At 35.6% G+C, this 19,052-nt stretch overlaps 1 protein-coding gene across 1 annotated transcript in view; it reads right to left on the reverse strand.

The window, feature by feature from the left end:
* LOC122014345 (agamous-like MADS-box protein AGL65) overlaps positions 1 to 17,974 on the reverse strand; it is a 43,512-nt gene extending 25,538 nt beyond the window's left edge. Inside the window, exons 1-7 of the mRNA XM_042570560.1 lie at positions 17,794 to 17,974; positions 17,351 to 17,688; positions 16,155 to 16,214; positions 16,044 to 16,062; positions 15,856 to 15,920; positions 15,757 to 15,772; positions 15,384 to 15,445 (exon numbers count right to left, since the gene is read on the reverse strand). Of these exons, the coding sequence (XP_042426494.1) occupies positions 15,384 to 15,445; positions 15,757 to 15,772; positions 15,856 to 15,920; positions 16,044 to 16,062; positions 16,155 to 16,214; positions 17,351 to 17,535 (407 nt within the window). The 5' untranslated portion in view covers positions 17,536 to 17,688; positions 17,794 to 17,974. The remainder of the gene's footprint in view (positions 1 to 15,383; positions 15,446 to 15,756; positions 15,773 to 15,855; positions 15,921 to 16,043; positions 16,063 to 16,154; positions 16,215 to 17,350; positions 17,689 to 17,793) is intronic.
* Between the last annotated feature and the right edge of the window lie 1,078 nt (positions 17,975 to 19,052).

Genomic DNA, 19,052 nt, shown 5'->3' on the forward strand with positions numbered 1-19,052 from the left:
CTTGGAGTAAAAATATTAAGTTTCGTTTCCAATCCAAGTTTAACTTCTGAAGAGCATATGGGTAGCTAGGAAACGTTCTGTGCTTGTACAAATTTTTTTACAGGGGAAACAAAACGGTATTCCGAGTAGCACCCAACAGGAACGGTAGTGACTTTAGGTCTAATAACTATTCATACTAAGAGTCACTATGAGAATGTTTATGACACTCATATAATGATCCATGAAACATTATCATGGAAGGTCATCCAGTACATATTCTCTAATATATACCCTGTGTTGTTAGAGGCACGAGGCACACTGAGGCGCAAAGGGCTCCTAGAGCCCAAGGCGCGAGGCGCGCCTGAGGCTCGCGTCTCTTGAACATGAGGTTGATTACTACTAAACTATTGATACGCTCATATAATATGTCAAATATGATAACTATATATATTCCACACACATCAATATCAAATATGACAAGAAAAACAACACCATGATAAAATTAATAAAAGTTTCAAACTTTCAAGTTTCAACTTTCTAATTTAAACTAACAAAGTTCATCAAAACAAGCGTAATAAGTCAAATTAATCATCAAGCTCAAGATCATCCTCATTGTATTCTTCTTCTTCTTTATATTCATCTTCTTCAAATTCAATTTCTTCTTCTTCTTCTTCTTCTTCTTCTTCATCTCTAAGTCTTAGAGATGAGTGTCTCATAGAGGAAGATGTATTTCCCTTCTCGACTTGTTTAGGCCTAGCATGTGAACTAGAGGTCATGGATACAATATTTTTTCCTCTAATACAATATTCAGGCTCTTCAACTCCACTAGCCCTAGCAACAACATCCCATGTCAAGTCATCACCTTCAAAACCAACTCATCTTCTTCATTATCACTTTCTCCATCCATTCTACCCATCAACCATTCATTACTATCATCAATATCTGTCAAAGAGATGGGGTCAATCTTAACACGTGCATCATATCGAAGTTTTAAGGCACGATTGTATTTCACAAATACCAAATCATTTAAGCGCTGTTGAGCTAGCCTATTCCTTTTTTTGCTGTGAATCTACAAAATGTCAAAAATCACAATAAGTATAATAAAATAACAAAAAATATTTTCTACTTATAAAAGTAACATACTAATAGTATTAAACATTTATATTTATTACATACCTGCTCAAATACACTCCAATTGCGCTCACAACCAGAAGCACTACAAGTGAGGCTAAGCACTTCAATAGCAAACTTTTGTAATTCTAGGGTATTTGCTCCGTAGCATTCCCACCATTCTAGTGGAGATAATGCTCTTCTATTTCTAATTGTCATATTCCTCCCAAATAGCCCTTCTGTCTTTCGATATATAGAGAGCTGGACAGTGATTTTATCTGCTCGGCAGCGTTTGAAACCAATCTCTCCATAGTTTCAAACAAACCATTCACCACTTCTCCACAAATATTTGAATCTGTGTATAAATAAAAATATTCTGGATTCAAATAATTTCCTACAGCATGCAGAGGCCGATGAAATTGGCATTCCCATCTCTTATCAATGATCTCAAACACTTCTTTATATTTCTCTTCTTTCTCCTTAAAGGCCTTCATAATTATTTCTTTTGTCCTATCCATAGCCTCATAAATATAGCCCATTGCAGGTTTTCTTTTGCCATCAACCAGTCTCAGAATACGGACTAAAGGGCCATATATTTTTAAAATATGCACAATACTGCTCTAAAATCTATGATTTCCCCGCCGCTTCTTTTGCCCATTTACTCTCTGTACAATCCTTTGAAATGAACATTTTTCTTAAATTTTGCTTCTATAGGTGCATCATTTCAAGAGTGAGAAAAGCAGTAACAAATCTTGTGACACCCGTCCGAGAAAGCTCTTTTTGTCTTGTGAATTGCCTCAACATATTTACTATGTCGGGGTGAACATAAATGTAAGCATTCACACTCATTGCCTTCTTCAATGTTGCTTTAAAATCAGGCAATTTTCCAATATCTTCTAAGATCAAGTCGACGCAGTGAGCAACACAAGGAGTCCAATACAAGTGTGGCTTTTTGCTTCTACCTATAAAAGAAGTTAGAAAACTAGATAATTTTAACATATATAAATAAGAAAAAGCATAATGATAAGAAAAAATTAAATAAATTCTTACCAGCAAGCACATTATTACTTGCACTATCCGTAACAACTTGAATAACATTTACTTCTCTTACACGCTCCACAAATCAATCAAGCAACTAAAATATTTTCTCTCCAGTTTTTGCATGATCAAAAGCATCAACCGATTCGATGAAAACTGAACCTTTAGGAGAATTCACTAAAAATTAATCAATGTCCTCTACCTTTTGTCTGTCCACTCATCCGCCATCAAACTACAACCATACTTTGCCTATTCTGTTTCACACGACTTAATGTAATCATTAGTCACACTATCAACAACCTTTTTTAGAAAAGGAGCCCGCACCTCATGATAACTAGGTCCTTTTAGACCTACACCATATTGGCCAACCAAGTCCAACATCCTTTTGAAGCTTGAATAGTTAACGGCATTAAAAGGAATTGTCGCATCATACATCCACTCGGTTATAGCCATACAAGTTTTTCCCTCAATTCTTTCTTGTATGCCTCATTTATCGTAGTTTGTCTTTCTTTACCCTTTCTACTTTCAACATTTTTTTGCACATTAGGAGCAAAATACGTATCCATTGTTGTCTTGGCCTTTTTTGCATATTCACTGATCTAGAACTTGAACTTGCACTTATAGGCAGTACAGCTTTAGCTCCAATATCATCCATATCAATATCATCACCAAGAGGCTCTACATCCTTAAAGTCTAATGTCGCAAGTTTAGAAAGATTGCTTTTCTCCGCCTTTTTCTCCATGAAATTTTTTATTTCTTCACGTACATGAGAAGGACATTTTTTGCAAGTCGTACTATTTCGAAACCCCCCAACAAGATGTTGTTTTGCACGATAGATACCTCCTTTTGTAACTTTTTGACAAAAGTTACAAATCAAATCATTTTTGTTATTCGGATTAACTCTTTGAAAATAATTTCATGCCGGATCTTTTGATATATATGTTGGAGTATCACTACTACCTTCCATAATAATTAAACAAGAAAATAACCTAAAAAATTAAAAAGAAAATAAAAAAATATTTTAATGAATTAATGGAATGGTAAAGTACTGTACCTAGCATCAACAATAATAGAAAAGTAGTGTACCACTGGTACCAGCAATAGGAAAATAGTAAAAATAAAAAGAAAAACATGGAAAAAAAGAAAAAAACAGAAAAAAACAGGACCAACAACAAAATAAAAAACTGGATAGTAGTTTTTCAAAGTACCAGCAACAGAAAATGAAAAACAAAAAGAAAAATAGGAAAAAAAAACGAGACAGCAGCAGCAGTTTTGCTGTCAACAGGAAGGGAAAAAAAGAAAACAGAGGAAGAAGATATAATAGAGAAAAGAAAAGAAGGTGATGAAAAAACATTGAAATATTGATCAGTGAAAACGAAGAAGAGAAAAAGAAGAAGAAAAGAAATAACAGAAAAAGAAGAGAAGAAGCGAAGGAGCGAAGAAGCGGAGAAGCGAAGAAGAAGATTACAAAAGAAGAAGAAGATGAAGTGAAGAATAGAAAAACAAAAAAAAGATGGAAAAAAACACATACTTGGGCAACGACGGACGCGACTCAGCAGCGGCGGCAACGACGGCGGAGGAAATATCTGGGCGATGGCGCGACTCTTCTTCAAATTCAGGTTTCTTCTTCTCCTTCCGTTCTTTTCTTCTTCCCTTTTATCCTTTTCTTCTCTGTGCCCTAATTTCAAACCAAAATAGGTTTGAAATGTTTTTTTGGTTAGAAATCGTGAACATGAACGATCGCGTGATGCTCTTCGATCGCGCGATGCGCTTCGATCGCGCCTTCGTTGAGGTGCGAAGGCCCCCTAAGCGCGCCCAGGCGCGCGCCTGTCGAACAACGCCTGCCTCGCGTGGGAGAAGGCGTTTTTCTCAGTGCCTTGTGCGCCTGCCGCCTCAAGCGCGCCTCGGGTGCCTTTAACAACCTAGTATATACACATATGTTAACCTGATATCTCATATTCATAATTTATGAGATTAAGTCATCTGTTGACCTACATGCTAGTTTTAACGCATTAATATTGTCCTTGTATATTAATACTTGACTAAGAATAGTTTAAAGTAGCGTTCTATATATATCTACAACATTCCAAAATCAATTCGACCAATTGATATGTTGTAAACTAGAACCTACTACTACATTATTATACTTATTCATTCAGCACTGATCTAAACAAAATATAATAACCAACTTTATCTTTTATTAATTAATGAAATATAATACAAAAATGTCCTTGTCAATCATCTCATAATTGGTACTAGGGCTAATACTAACACTCACCGCATGCACGTCGCCATTCTACATGCCACCGCTTGGCTTCGTCGTCAAAGAAGCCACAAGACCAACATCAGCAATTAAGTTCTGGATTCAATCTTGCCAGACTATCAGACTTAGAAGACGTTTCAAATGATCTACACTAGAAGTGGATAGTTCCTCCTTTGACTTTTTTAGTTCTTTGGCCTTAGTGCATGATTTTGTTATTTGCATTGATTGCGTAGTAGTTATTTGATTACCTTGATATCCACCGCACCCCCGGGGCTATGGTGCAGCGGCAGGGCATCCAGGTTGTCATCCAAGTACCCGCGGTTCGAGCCCCAGCTATGACGAATTTGCGGGAATTTTTCCTCCAAATGGGACACGCAACTAAAGGATGTTGAACTCCTGAGCTGCCCGCTGCGAGCGATTCCCGATTTACCCTGGTGGCCGGTGGAAAACTTCCGTGGGGCCGAGCTGGTCACCCCAGGCTCGATGTTACCCAGCCTGGTTAATCATTTTTTTTTTTGAGTTTGACCTTATATTGCTTGACCTTATTGCGGTCTATTTTAATATCTACGCAGTTTCATTATAATTCATACTTGACGTTATACATATACACTTGATGTTATCACACGCAGCATCGCTTGCAGAGTTTTACTATCAAGTGAAATTGTTATTATTTTTCTTGATGTCATGGAACATGTTATTATACTAGTTACTTATACATCTCTATGCATTAGATTGCTCACCATACCAGATAGTGGTAGAGCATTGCTCCTGTAGTCTATAGCTAGATAGCTATATGTCCTATTAGCCCACTAGACCAGATAGTGGTAGTGTGAATTCGCTCACAAATAGTGACATTTATACGCTCTAACTGCCTAGTTGGGGAGCTAAATAGCTACCTCATTCTATCTAGCCACTAGACCAGATAGTGGTAGCATGAGTTTGCCCACAGACAGTGACCCTGACTGCCCACTAGACCAAATAGTGGTAGCATGAGTTTGCGCGCAGTCATGACTTGATATATATTTGTTAAACACTTGTTATATTCTTGTTTTATGGAAAATATGGATGTACGGTATGTACACCCGGTTTATAAGTCATACCTAGTTGATCGCGCAGTCATGACTATGTTATGGTTTTTGCTTTTATTTTTATAGTAAGTATTTTACCTGAGACTACTTTTTTTAATCTTCTTATATGTAGTATCATGCACTATCTTTCTTATACCCACTAATTATTTTGTACTCATTACCCCTTTTTTCCTTTGACCTTCCAGATTAGCAAATAGAGGATATGTATGCAAGGATGTGTATGTTGCTGAGAGATCCTGGCTGTTAGTCTCACTCATTTGGAATCTCTTTTTGAGTCATTTGATTTTTTTTTTTTTTTGCTGCCTTTGTATATGGTTGTATTTCCTAATCGAATCTTTGAGTTTTGTTATAATAGTTTAACTGTTTAGTTTAGTATGATTACATGTACATGCATACATACACACATTGGTTTTTCCAAAAAAAAAATTATCGAGTGTTTATTGGTTTGTCACTAGGGGAAACCGTCCGGTTTGACTAACAAGTATACCCTCGAGACATGATAATTTTATTGGTATCAGAGTCAAGTTCAATATCGATTATTGGTTTTGTTTTTTTGGGATTTCTATTACGTTTCGATTTATGATTTTTTGAGTTTGGGATGCAAGGTAAACCGAAGGACATCTATGAGCTATAGGAGAATAAGGTATATCTCTAGTGATTATCATACCTTTTTGAGTTTACTACCTTATTTAGTTTATTGTTAGACAAGTTGAATATCATAGAAATTACGGTAGAGTGGGTTAGACTCTCTCCAATTTAGTTGGAATATGTATATGTTTCAATACCTGTCTATCAAGTACTCACTTACCTAGATCTAGTATGATGACACTTAGTGAGTCAACCCTATTCGCAGTGATCACGGAAGCGACCAGTTGACATTTCAGGACCTGAACCTGATGCAGAGAATGTATATACTTCTATGGCACCAACTGAGACCGAGTTGGAAAGCAAGGGTCAGATCCGTCAATAAACTATTAGAGATAAAGAAGCACAATCTTAGGAAACACCAATATTGGTATCGCCCCTTCCACCACTAATTGGGTATTGGACATGGCGCGTATACGGATACTAGCCTAATTAATTAAGGATCGATGTTCTCTATTACATGAGAGCTTCTGACCCATGGACCGCTCGTACCAAGTTAGAGTTTTTGTTTTAGTGTTTCAGGCGACTCAACCCTCTCCAGTCGACCTACCCGCTCCAACACAAATATCTTTTGTCCTTTCTCTGGTACGCTGGTACCCTATAGAGTGAAAAGAGTGATAGGTACTTTGGCAAGAGGGAGCTACTGGGAGAGGTCAGAGGTCTAGGAGAGGTTAGAGTGTGAGGTTCTTCGTTGTTGTGAGGGTTATAGTACAGATGGAGAGATTCACTTAAGCAAACAAAAGTTGTATATCGAGGTAAGAGTTTAAATACTACTGTACGAGCTTTGGATTTGTTTGATAGTAGCAAACTGTATCATTGAATGGTAGTTATTACTATTTGTTTGTTGTTGATATGTTTGGGTGCATTTCATAAAACATAAGGACATGGTTGTAGATTTCTTTATTACCTTTTGTAATTGAATAAAAAATGAAAAAAGAGTTGAGATAAACAGAATATAGAGTGACCATGGTGGAGAGTTCCATAATGCTAGGTTCTCAAAGTTTTCTAGTGATAAGGGTTATAAGCATGAATTTTTAAGATCTAGAGCACCTCAACAAAATGGGGTAATAGAGAGAAAGAACTGAGTTCTACTGGAGGCAACTAGGAGTATACTCAATGAATACTCCCTTCTTAGTCCTCTCGTAGGGAAGAAGTGATAAATACAGTTTGTTACATTCAAATAGGATATAGTTCACAAATATCTTAACAAGACACTTCATGAATTTGGTTTGGCAAACCATTTGCAATCAATCATCTACGCATGTTTGGTTGTAAGATGTTCATTCTAAACACTAAGGACAATCTCGGTAAATTCTCAGCAAAACCAGATAAAGGTTGGTAGGTTACACACTAGTAAAGACTGTAGAGTTTACCACAATAAGACTCATAAGATTAAAAAATTAGGGGACATAGTATTTGACGAAAATAAACCATAAAAACCATCCAAGCTTACAAATTAATCAAGATGAAATCAAATTTAACAAATTGACATTAAATGAGAACAAGACTCAAGGGGGAGATAAATATGACTCAGATGACAAAAGTTTATAATGGACATCACTTGAGAGTGAGTCAAACACTACTCAAGCACCAAGATCCACTAAGACAAATCTAAATCACCCAACTGAACTAATTTTGCACTAATACCACAATTGAATTCAAGAACATAGAGGAAGCACTTCAGGATCCTGATTGGATTCTGCCAATTCAAGAGAAACTTAATCAATTTGAGAGAAACCAAGTATCGAATCTAGTTCCTAGAACTAAAGAAGGATCAGTCATAGAATGAGTCTTTAGAAACAAACTAGATGATTAGGGAACTATGGTTAGAAACAAAGCAAGATTAGTAGCTAGAGGTTTTACCCAGATAAAGGAACTAGATTATAATGAGACCTATGCTCTAGTAGACATCTTGAGTTAATCTGTTTACTCCTAGCTTATGCCACACACAAAGGCTTCAAACTTTATTAGATGGACGTGAGTCAACATTTCTAACCGGATTCATTAAGGAGGAGGTGTTTATTGAACAACCTTCTAGTTATAAAAACCCATAATTACCTAACCACATGTATAAATTGAAAAAAGGCCTTGTATGGTCTTGAGCAAATACCTAAAGTGTGGGACAAAAGATTATCTACCTTTTTGGTATCTAAGGGATTTAGGAGAGGATAGATCGATCCCACATTATTCTTGGAGACGAGTGGGAATGACATTTTTGTGGCTCAAATTTACGTAGACGACATCAACTTTAAGTCTAGAAACAAAGTCTTTCACAAAGATCATATGGAGAGCAAATTTAAAATGAGCCTTATGGGGGAACTATTGTTCTTCCTAGGACAACAAATAAAACAAACTAAGGATCATATTTATGTACAGTAGACCAAATACAAAAATAATAATTAAGAAGTTTGGGATGGAAACAATGAAAGAATTGCCACACCCATGTCTACGAGTGTGAAATTAGATAATGATCCAGAAGGAAATGACGTTAATCCTAAACTTTATAGAAGTGCAACAGGTAGATTGTTATACCACACTGCTAGTCAACCATATATTTTGATTGTAATAGGTATATGTGCATACTATTAGTCATGTGCAAAGGACTATCACATGTTGTGAAGCGGATAATAAGATACCTTAAAAGCACAATGAATGTAGGTTTATGGTACCCTAAGACGAAAAGTTTCGAACTCGTAGGATACACTGACTCTGACTATGCATTGCAAGTTAGATCACAAGAGCACTAGTGGAGGATGTTAATTCCTCAAATTATCACTAGTGAGTTGGTGTAGTAGGAAACAACATTCCATTGCACTCTCCTTAATCAAAGTTGAATATGTTGCAATGGGAGCATGCGTATCGCAATGTGGATGATGCACACATTAGTTGACTATGGACTCGAGTACAAGAATGAAAGAAACTGTGTAATAACATAAGTACAATAAACCTGACAAAGAACTAGTGCATCATTACAAGACCAAACACATTGAAGTGAAACATCACTTCATTAGAGATTATATATCTAGAGGAGACATTGAGGTCAACCACGTCGAGTCAAAGTCAAATCAAGTAGATATTTTCACTAAGTCACTCTAAAAAAATGAGTCCAGATACTTGAGAAGGGAGCTCGACATGTGCTATATAGACTAAACACCACGATAAAATTACATGCTGACCTAGACTTAGGTTTTCCTTAATCAAGGATAACATTGATTGTGTATTGCTTAGATGAGTGTGAGATGTTAGGGTTATGATTTCAATCCACAATGCTTGTTATGATGATTCACTTTAATGTGTTTGGTCCTAAAATGATGCATTGAGTTCTTTGTCAAGTTTATTGTACTTATGTTATCATACAATACCTATACATTCCTAGAATGAAGCATCACTTCAATAGAAATCATATACCTAAAGAAGATATTGAGGTCAACCACGTTGAGTCCAAGTCAAATCTAGTAGATATTTTCACTAAGTCACTCCTAGAAAAATGAGTTCAGTTACTTGAGAAGGGAACTCAGCATGTGTTATGTAGACTGAATACCACGATAGAATTGCATGCTCACCTAGATTTAGGTTTTCCTTAATGAGGACATCTCACAAAAAAACTTAAGGATAACATTGATTGTGTATTACTTAGATGGGTGTGAGACGTTAGGATTATAATTTTCGATCCACAATACTTGTTATGATGTTTCATTTCAATGTACTTGGTCCTGAATGATGCATTGGTTCTTTGTCAAGTTATTGTACGTATGCTATCGCACAGTACCTTTACATTCCTAGAATGAAACATCACTTCATTAGATATCATTTATCTAAGGAGACATTAAGCTCAACCATATTGAGTCTCATTCAAATCTAGCAGATATTTTTACCAAGTCACTTTAAAAAAATGAGTTTAGTGATTTGAAAAGGGAGCTTGACATGTGCTATTTAGAATGAACACCACAATAGAATTGCATGCTCACCTAAACAAAGGTTTTCCTTAATCAGTGCATCTCACAAAAAAAACTTTAAAAAAAAACATTGATTTTGTATTGTTTAGATGGGAGCGAGATATTAAGATTATGATTCTCGAACCACAATACTTATTATGGTGAATTACTTTAAGTCAAGCATTCATAGATACATAGATCAGGTTAGATGACCAATCATAGGGAAGGCTTGTGCATAGTCAATGTGCATTAAACTCAATATCATGATTGTGCATCCCCAAAAGTTCCCAAAACATTTGGGCTTCAATTAAAATTCTATAAGCCTCAATCGACTCCTAGAGTCGACTGAGCAACATTCTAACCATATAGAATGCTTAGGAGTTGATTCAAGAAATTGACTCATAAAATTCGTAAGGCATAGAACGCCACATAGTCCCATTTACATACTTAGCCTCATAGATTGCTTGTAAATCGATTCATGGAATCAATTTAAAATTGACATTCCATACAGAATCACAATTTGTCGACTAATGAAAATTAATTAATCAACCAAATAGAATGTTCATAAGTTGATTCTGTAGGACCGTTGCGGCCGGCTGGAAGGGGGGTTGTTGGATATCCTGTAAAATCAACCTTGGGGTTCCAACAGATTCATGGAATCAACTGGAAACCATTGTCCATCATAAAATGACACTCAATCAACTATTGGAATTAATTGAGCATTTTTGAAGTTCACATAATCCTCAAGAGTCAACTAGTCTAATCGATTGAAATAATCATCTCCCTGCAGAATAACCTGGAGTCACTCGACTCTCTGAACCACATGTGAGTTATCCTATAGAACTAACAGTCGACTATGTGTGCATTTGATGTATCAAACCCTAAATAGGAGAGGGTTTGATTCATAGTTATGAATGAGGTTTTGAGCAATAAACTCTATATATCCTCTTAGTTGACTATATATCCAAATTAATGACGAGTAATAGCTCGAAGTAATTGTCAATGTAATAACTGATACATCAATCGATTGCAGAGGTATAGTGTCGACTGATCATTCAGTGTTTCAAAATTTAAGCAACATAGTTAATTACTCAACCACCAAACAATAAAGTTCGAATGTTTGTGCTACAAGAGTTGACTAGTCAAAATCAATTCTTTTCAAAATCTCCAACAAGCACGGACACAAAATTGCACAAAAAAAAAGGTTTAGGGTGACTCCTAAAGTCAACTGTTTAATCTTTTCTCAAACAAAACCTTGATTAGTCGATTGCTTAAGTCAACTGCTAATTCTTTCACGAAAGTCTATATAAATGGGTCGAGGGTTAGCCATGATTCTGCCTGTTTTCTTCTATCAACGTAGTATGTCTCATATTTTCTTCACTTCCCTGACAGTCTCAAGCCCTACAAACCCTCACAATCTCTCTCCAATGCCCTCTATCTCCTTCCTCTTATGTCTTATCACCAATTTGCTCAAGGAAAGGGAGTTCTTGAACCAATTTCTATCGAAACCTTGGCACCAAGGTAACTCCTCTTATAATCCTATGTACATTCAGTTTTCTTCACAAAGTTATGATTAATTTTCTATCGCATGTTCCCATAAAGACAAAAATATAAGACTCATGAATCTGAGGGTGAATCCTCGTATAGAAATGTCCAATCCACAGATCCTCAATTTTGCTCTGAGGAATTGCACAGATTGTTTAACACTCAAGTTCTTTAGCCCAAAAGTTTGCATTTTCTTAATGCTAGTTTCTTTCGCATGTATGTTGAGAATGTCGTTCTCATCATACAATATTACCATTTAAATACGGTCATTTATTGTATATATACTATGAATCTAGATCTTTGTGTCGAATTTTACAATAATCAGAGAAAAACTGGAGATGCTTATATTTACAAAACTCATGTTGTAAAGAGAGATTAAACTCATCCCTTAGATTTTTAGGGAGTTTCTAGGTTGTCTTTTAAGTCACTTCCTGAATCATTTGATGAGCTTACAATTGACATCCTGTAGTCTACATTTTACCATGGTCATCATCCTTCCAATCTAACAATGTTCTCTGCCAATGAGTTAACCCCTAGCGACAATGTCCTTTATAAGGTCATCGTTAATTGTATATTATCATTGTTACCCGGGGTCATGCCAAAGTTAGGTTGCCTCACCTATTCATGATGTATGCACTTCGTCAACACCTTGATATTGATATTAGCCTTCATATTTTTAGGGTCATTTCTCCACTCCTTTGTATGGAGGTAAGATGCGCATGCCCTTTTGTCATCTTATCTTAGAGTACTTAGAGTCGCTAGGCATCGACACATCTTGAGGCAATGTCAAACCTCTATTGGATGCCTACTGCCATATAGAAATGCGACAATTCACCCTTGCAAGCATGACTCAAAGCATGGGACACTTAGAGTGGAAGTCGGGTACAAGGTGAGGGCAGCGCAGTAGAGGCTAAGAGGGGGCCAGTTGACTAGGAGATGTTGGAATTCTTAGCACTACCGTCCATTCGTAGCATATCTATTAAGGAGAGGTTGAAGCACATTAAGACCTTGATCTGTGAAGGTTTGGAGTGCATAGATGATTTTGAGGAGTCGGTCGACTTACGATTTGAAGAGATACGAATAGAGATGGATAAATTAGCATGTATTAAATGACCCTCAATACGAATCTGATGGATCTTTTATTCCAATTCCTAGGATTTTACTAGTGCCCTCCTCCTTTCAATCATTGACATTTTATTTGCGTGTTAGCGTTGTACTAGATATTTGGGCCATAAAGCCCTACTATCTTTTATTGTTATATTAGATGCTTTGGTCTACATAATCGTTTATCTTTATATTTACTTGAATATTTTATCATTTGACTTATGATTACTCGTATTCATGTCCTTATCAAATTTATATGATCATTTCTTATCATATTTCCTACTTGAACTATGCTTTGTTGTGTTTCTATATATATGAGTTTGTTTCCGATCCATGAGCAAGTAGCCAACTACATGATATTTCCAATCAACTAACACTTTCGTTCCTCACTTTGATACTTTTTTAGTTCAATCAACTATTGATGGAGCTCCAGTCGACTGCTCTTCTAATTGTTCTGATCAGATCAGGCCCTTTCACCCATTTTGATGTGTGGAAAAGGAGTAGATGATGGAGTGTTTAAATTAAGCATTTATGCTTTACTTCTGATCCTCCTTATAAGTTGATATGGTGCTCCGGGAGTGGATGAAGTGCTTAAGTCATGCATGGCACGATGTGTTTGTTTAGGACCATGTTGCTTTGATACTTTTGATTATATTATTCTAAACACCCGTATTATGATCTAATACATATGCTCACATTATCATGTTATGATTTGATATTTATGCTCATGATATCATGTTATGATATGATACTTATGCTCATGTTATCATGTTATGTTGGTTGGTGCAATTTTTCCTGGGTTAAAGTTGATCAGGTTGACAAACTTGAGTCTTGATGTTTGAGTTTTGATGTTTGACAATGTATGAAGATTACAGGTGCAATTGTCCATATGAGATATTGACGGTCAAAGGTTGACTAGAAGAGTTAAGTATGTTAAGGTTGACCGGATACTTAACTAGAAAGTCCTAACTGGAGGTTAGGCAAGGACAAGACCAACAAAAAGGTTGGAAGAAGGAAAAAATTCAAGTGGATCAATGTTAATCGAACACTTGGTATGGAAAGTCCTGCCAGGCAAATCGGAAAGTCCTGATGAATGAAGTCAACAACTGAAAAGTTCTGGTGAGTGAAGTCAGGTGAAAAACTCTAGTGAGTGAAGCTAGACAGAAGGAAATTATGGTGAGTGAAGCCAGGTGGAGAAAAGTCCAAGTGGGTCAAAGGATTGACCAGACACTTGGCACAGGGAGAAAAGTCCAACTCGGTCAAAGGATTGACCATACACTTAGTGATGAAGTCCCAGCTGACCAGATGCAAGTCTCAACAGGTCACGGTTGACCGGATGAACCCTAGACTTGAGTTAAGCAAGTTTAGATTGGTCAATCGATCAGGTGATCGATTGAGCTAGAGCCCAATCAATTAGTCGATCGATTGAGCAGTGCTTTTTTATGCGAGGGGCTCAATCGATAAAGTGATCGATTCAGAGGAAATCATGTGAGCACAAAAGGCTTCCTAATCAATCCTGATCGATTGGGCTACTCCAATCGTTCAGTTGATCGATTGGAGCCAGTGTTCTCGTGATATCGCTAGGCAGCCGGAATCGATTGGTCAATCAGGTCTTTGCGAGAGCACAAAAGCCTTCTGGATCGATTGATCGATCCAGCTACCCAATCGATCAGCCAATCGATTAGGATATGGCTGTTACGTAGGTTGCAAGATTTGGACGACTAAGATCGTCTGGATCTGACATGGCAATCGATTGGGGAGTAAGCTCAATCAATTGGAAGCCCTAAATTGCGAAGTATAAAGGTTACGGCGAGGTTCAAACGCTTACATGATTCTTCTCCTCTACTGTTTGCGGAACATTGAGCTTGGAAGACAAGTGCTGTTGCACTTTCCAATTGGTCTAGAGGCATCTTTAAGCTACAAGAGATCAAACAAGAGAGGTTTTTCATTGTATTTTTTTGTACATTTACTTCTTGTTTCGAGTTGTACTCTTGTGTGAGCTTGTACGAGATTTCTCCACATCCGGATTGTTCCGAGAAGGAGTGTTTTTAATAGTGGAGAGTGTGCTCGTGTGTGGATCCTTGGATCAGTCACCTCATCTTAAGGTGAATACTAAGTAAATCCTTTGTGTTAGCATTGGAGGAGTTCACTTTAATTTATTATGTTGACCTCTCATTATATTTTTGATGGTAGATGTCCCGTAAAGAAGACACAGCATGAGTTTAAAAAACTCTCAAGTAGCAAAGTACTAGTCATATTATTTGAAATCATGAAAAAACACAAACCACTTCACTCCCTTAGACATCCTTGACCTCCTCTCATTATACATGATTATGCATGACCAACACCAACTACACTCACTTCAAAATATTGGATTGGCATTTTACCTTCTTTTTCATTAAAAAGACACATATGCACAAACATACAAAAACGGGTGTTATGGGGAGTCGAAGTACTAATACAAATATATGAAGATGTCATAAGTAGAAAGATGAAATTGGATAACTCCACTTTGTGCAAGTTATAATCTACCTAACCTTTACAAGACAACTAATGTAACATCTTAAAACTATCTTTGGCATAAACTAACACATGAACTATGAACAATCACCATGAGCAGTTAAGATACAACTTATTAAGATAGGAAATAAGGACAAATAAAAAAAAACATAGCACCTTAATCTTTTTTGTACTTCTAGTAATTGGCCATGCAAGGACCTCAAGTGATTTGTTAAATCCTGCATAAAGATAAATCAAGAACTAGGAAGGTCAAAAAGAGTGAAGTTGTATATTTTATAAAGGATATTTTAGCATGACACTTGAAGTTTAGCCTAGCCTCAATTTTGACCCTGGAGTATCAAATATCTAGACTTTGTTTCACTACTCTTTATTGAACCAAATCAAATTATAAAAAAAAATTGTTGTGCACTATTAATTCAAATAAGAAATTTCAAAGTCAAACATAAACTAAGACTAAACTTCAAAGACCAAAATTAAACTTTGCTATAATTTTGAATAATGATGCAGGAAAAAAAATAATCTCACGTACCTCAACTGATTCTTCACTGGAAGAAAATAAAAAAAGTTTATGTTAGAATTATTTTAGAGCGCTATAAAAAAATACATTATAAAAATATACAAATAATACCTTGAGCCAAGGAATTCTTGGATATTGACATCATGGTCTAATTTCTTGAATGTTTTCTTAAGAGCCTAAAAAAAGGACAATTTTAAGAATATGTAAACAACTTAATTGATTGAATTATCATCATCAACAGAGATGTAATGATCATACTTATTTACTGATGATTAATGTTGAATGGTAAACAAACTTACTTCAAGGCTCTCCAATTTCCTATTATGATTAGGAAAAAAAATCTCATTCAAAAATCTTTGATAGATAAAAGGAAGAAACATATTGCAAGATCCATGAGAATAGATGCATACCTTTTTGTCCTTTCTTGCAGTGATACTTGAGCAAACCTTTCAACAACCTTCTCAATATTGCTATTAGAAAAAAGGGAGAAGAGTGAAGTAAAGAATCGTGTAAAACAATTAAGATCACTATTTGTACAACTAATAGAAAAAGAGACACTATGTAGCATTTAGGGTAGTGCCAAGAGTGTGATATAATTTGTAGTCTTGAATTTAGTGGGACACCATGGTAAATGATAATTTGAGGGATATTTGTGATAAAAGTTTTAAAAAAATAAAGATCCATGGTAATTGAATCATATGTTGAGTCAGCAAACCACATGCCTCGACATAATACTACAAATAGCCTCATTATCTAGAGAAAGAATTACAAATTTCACAATCTGTTAATATAGTCTAGCCATAGTAAAACTACTTTTTTAAAAGTTAGGAATAGATTTGTAAAGATATAGACTAGATTTAGCAACTAACCAAATACTGAATACAAGGAACACATCAAATGTCTCAAGAGAGTTTAATTTTGGTATGTGGTTAGAAGATAAGTTCTTTGTCAAAAAAAAAAAAAAAGAGTAGGATATGCCTTCTAGGAAACACTAAAAGTAAGTCGATGATTTAAAAAATCTACCAAGACCTACCCACCAAGTAAAGAAAAGATGGTAATCATTAACCATTTCGAGGAACTCAAGCAACAAAAGAATTTTATGCTCATGAGCAAGAAGAATTTCAGGAGTTGATTGACTATGGATGCACTTTTTTCCAAAAAGTTAATATGATGAGACTATATTTAGAGCAAAGAAGAATTCTACAATTTAACATTTATGTACAAGATTATGAAATATGTTTTGGACAAAAATTATGTGAAAAAAGTATAATACAAGTTATTAGGACTTGTTTATCGAAGAATGACACGTGTTAGTCTCAACACTAGTCCCTACTGATTTGTTCACATGTATTAGTGAAAGACAAGAGTGGTAATATGGACAAAAAATTCATTTGCATTGTGTGAGAAAGATAATAAATAATTATTTCCGGAAAATAGAGGTACAAACAAAACTAATAGACCCTTCAAGGAAATAAATTAAATTTCTTCACATAAGCAAATAAATAAGTCTTGTCGTATTTTTTCAAGAAGGGGAACACATTTTGATTTTGATCAATATTCTCAAATGCGTTTTGCAAAATTTTTGAAGGAGAATATAAACATTTACCTACGGTCCCCAATGCATATAGTAGGTTTTGCATTAGGCGCAAACATAATCAAAAGAAGGTCGATGTCGCACAAAATGGAAAGCTCCTTCGCCTTCTTCAATATCCCCGCTTTCCTCTTTGAATAGGTGACCTGTCGACTGCTGCTATTTTCCAATCTCTTTATCTTTAGTTTTACCCTCCCCATTGAATCTCTTGTAGAAAACACAAATTACAACCCTTTTACTCCCTTTATCTTCCACAAAAGTTGCAATCTTTCAATCCTTAATCCAATTAGACACTCGAGAGCTAATTTGTTGTAGAAGAATATCGCACCGATGGGAGAAACTGAATCAAAAACCTTAAAGAGATTTTGTTTGTTTCTCAGTGCAATTATAAAAAGGATTTGGGGTACTAATAAGTGTGCCCAAAGATCACGATAGATACATCAAATTTGGAATCTTACCTCCCTTATGAATCGATCTTTTGGGACTAGTGTGGGCGATCTTGAGATCGGATGACAGTCTAAGGAGGAAGAGGATGCGGAAAGCGAGGGGATCACAAATCAGAGAGGAGAGGAAGAAAGAGATGAAAGAGCGGGAGGAAAGGGTCAGCGAGTCCGTCCAACCAAAGCTACTCCCTGAGAAATCTCTGAGGTCATTTGCTTGGTATTTATCTTCATTTTTATTGGTAGATCGCATATATATTAAATTATTCTATACCAAATCAAATTTAATTCTCATGTTTTATGGATAACCATATAACGGAAGGGCAGCATATTTATAGGCGTGCAATCACAAAATCCTGAACTTTTAATTGTTTATCATCAACACTTTTCGATTTATGGATAAAAAAACTTATAGAACGGGAGTGATTGCCCCAAATTTGATATTACCTAATTTAACATTTTTAAAATGGACATAGCGAGGATTTTTTACTTTTATAATAATATATTCTAGATAATGACATATTTGACATCTTTGTTAATATTATCTCTAAGAGTCAATTATGAGATGATTGATATATCCGGATTAAAATCATTGAGTTAGACTTAAGTGAATTCAACCATATAGATTTAATCTAATCTGAATTAGACTCGAGTTAAACTCAAGTGAATTCATTCACTAAAAAGGATTAATGGAGATTAATGAAACATTAGAAGAGTTAATTTCGAAATTTATTCAATTTCAAAATTAAATTCAAAAATTGTCTTAATGAAGTGTTAATGCTCATTAAGTCTCATTAAGTGAATTAATGCTCATTAAGTATTTTCATTATATGAAGTACAAAAGCATTTTTTTCTCTTATTTTTTAGTGTGAATTCATTCTTCTTCTCCTCTCTTTCTTTGGTTGAAACTCATTAGAGGGTTGCTAGCACAACCTTGAGTGTTTGTCTTCTCCATTTTTTTTTTTTTTTTTTTTGTGTTCGTGTGGATACGGAAAGAAGCACGGGCACATGATCGTGCTGAGATCCTAGCCATCGGGAGATCGAGTACATGCATCAGTATAACTCCCTATCATGTTACAATTTAGTATATGTTTCCTTCCTTCGCATGGATCTTCTGATATGAACTAGATGTTTTCCGCTGTGCTTTCTGCATGTTTAGCGCGCTAGTTCCTTACATCAGAGCCACTTGCGAAGGCATATACTAAGTTGTTAGATTTTATATGTGATCTAGAAATTGCATGATAAGTTTACTATGATTTGCATGTTTATGAGTTTTC

The sequence above is a fragment of the Zingiber officinale genome, chromosome 8B (assembly GCF_018446385.1).
Source record: "Zingiber officinale cultivar Zhangliang chromosome 8B, Zo_v1.1, whole genome shotgun sequence".
NCBI classification, from domain to species: Eukaryota; Viridiplantae; Streptophyta; class Magnoliopsida; order Zingiberales; family Zingiberaceae; genus Zingiber; species Zingiber officinale.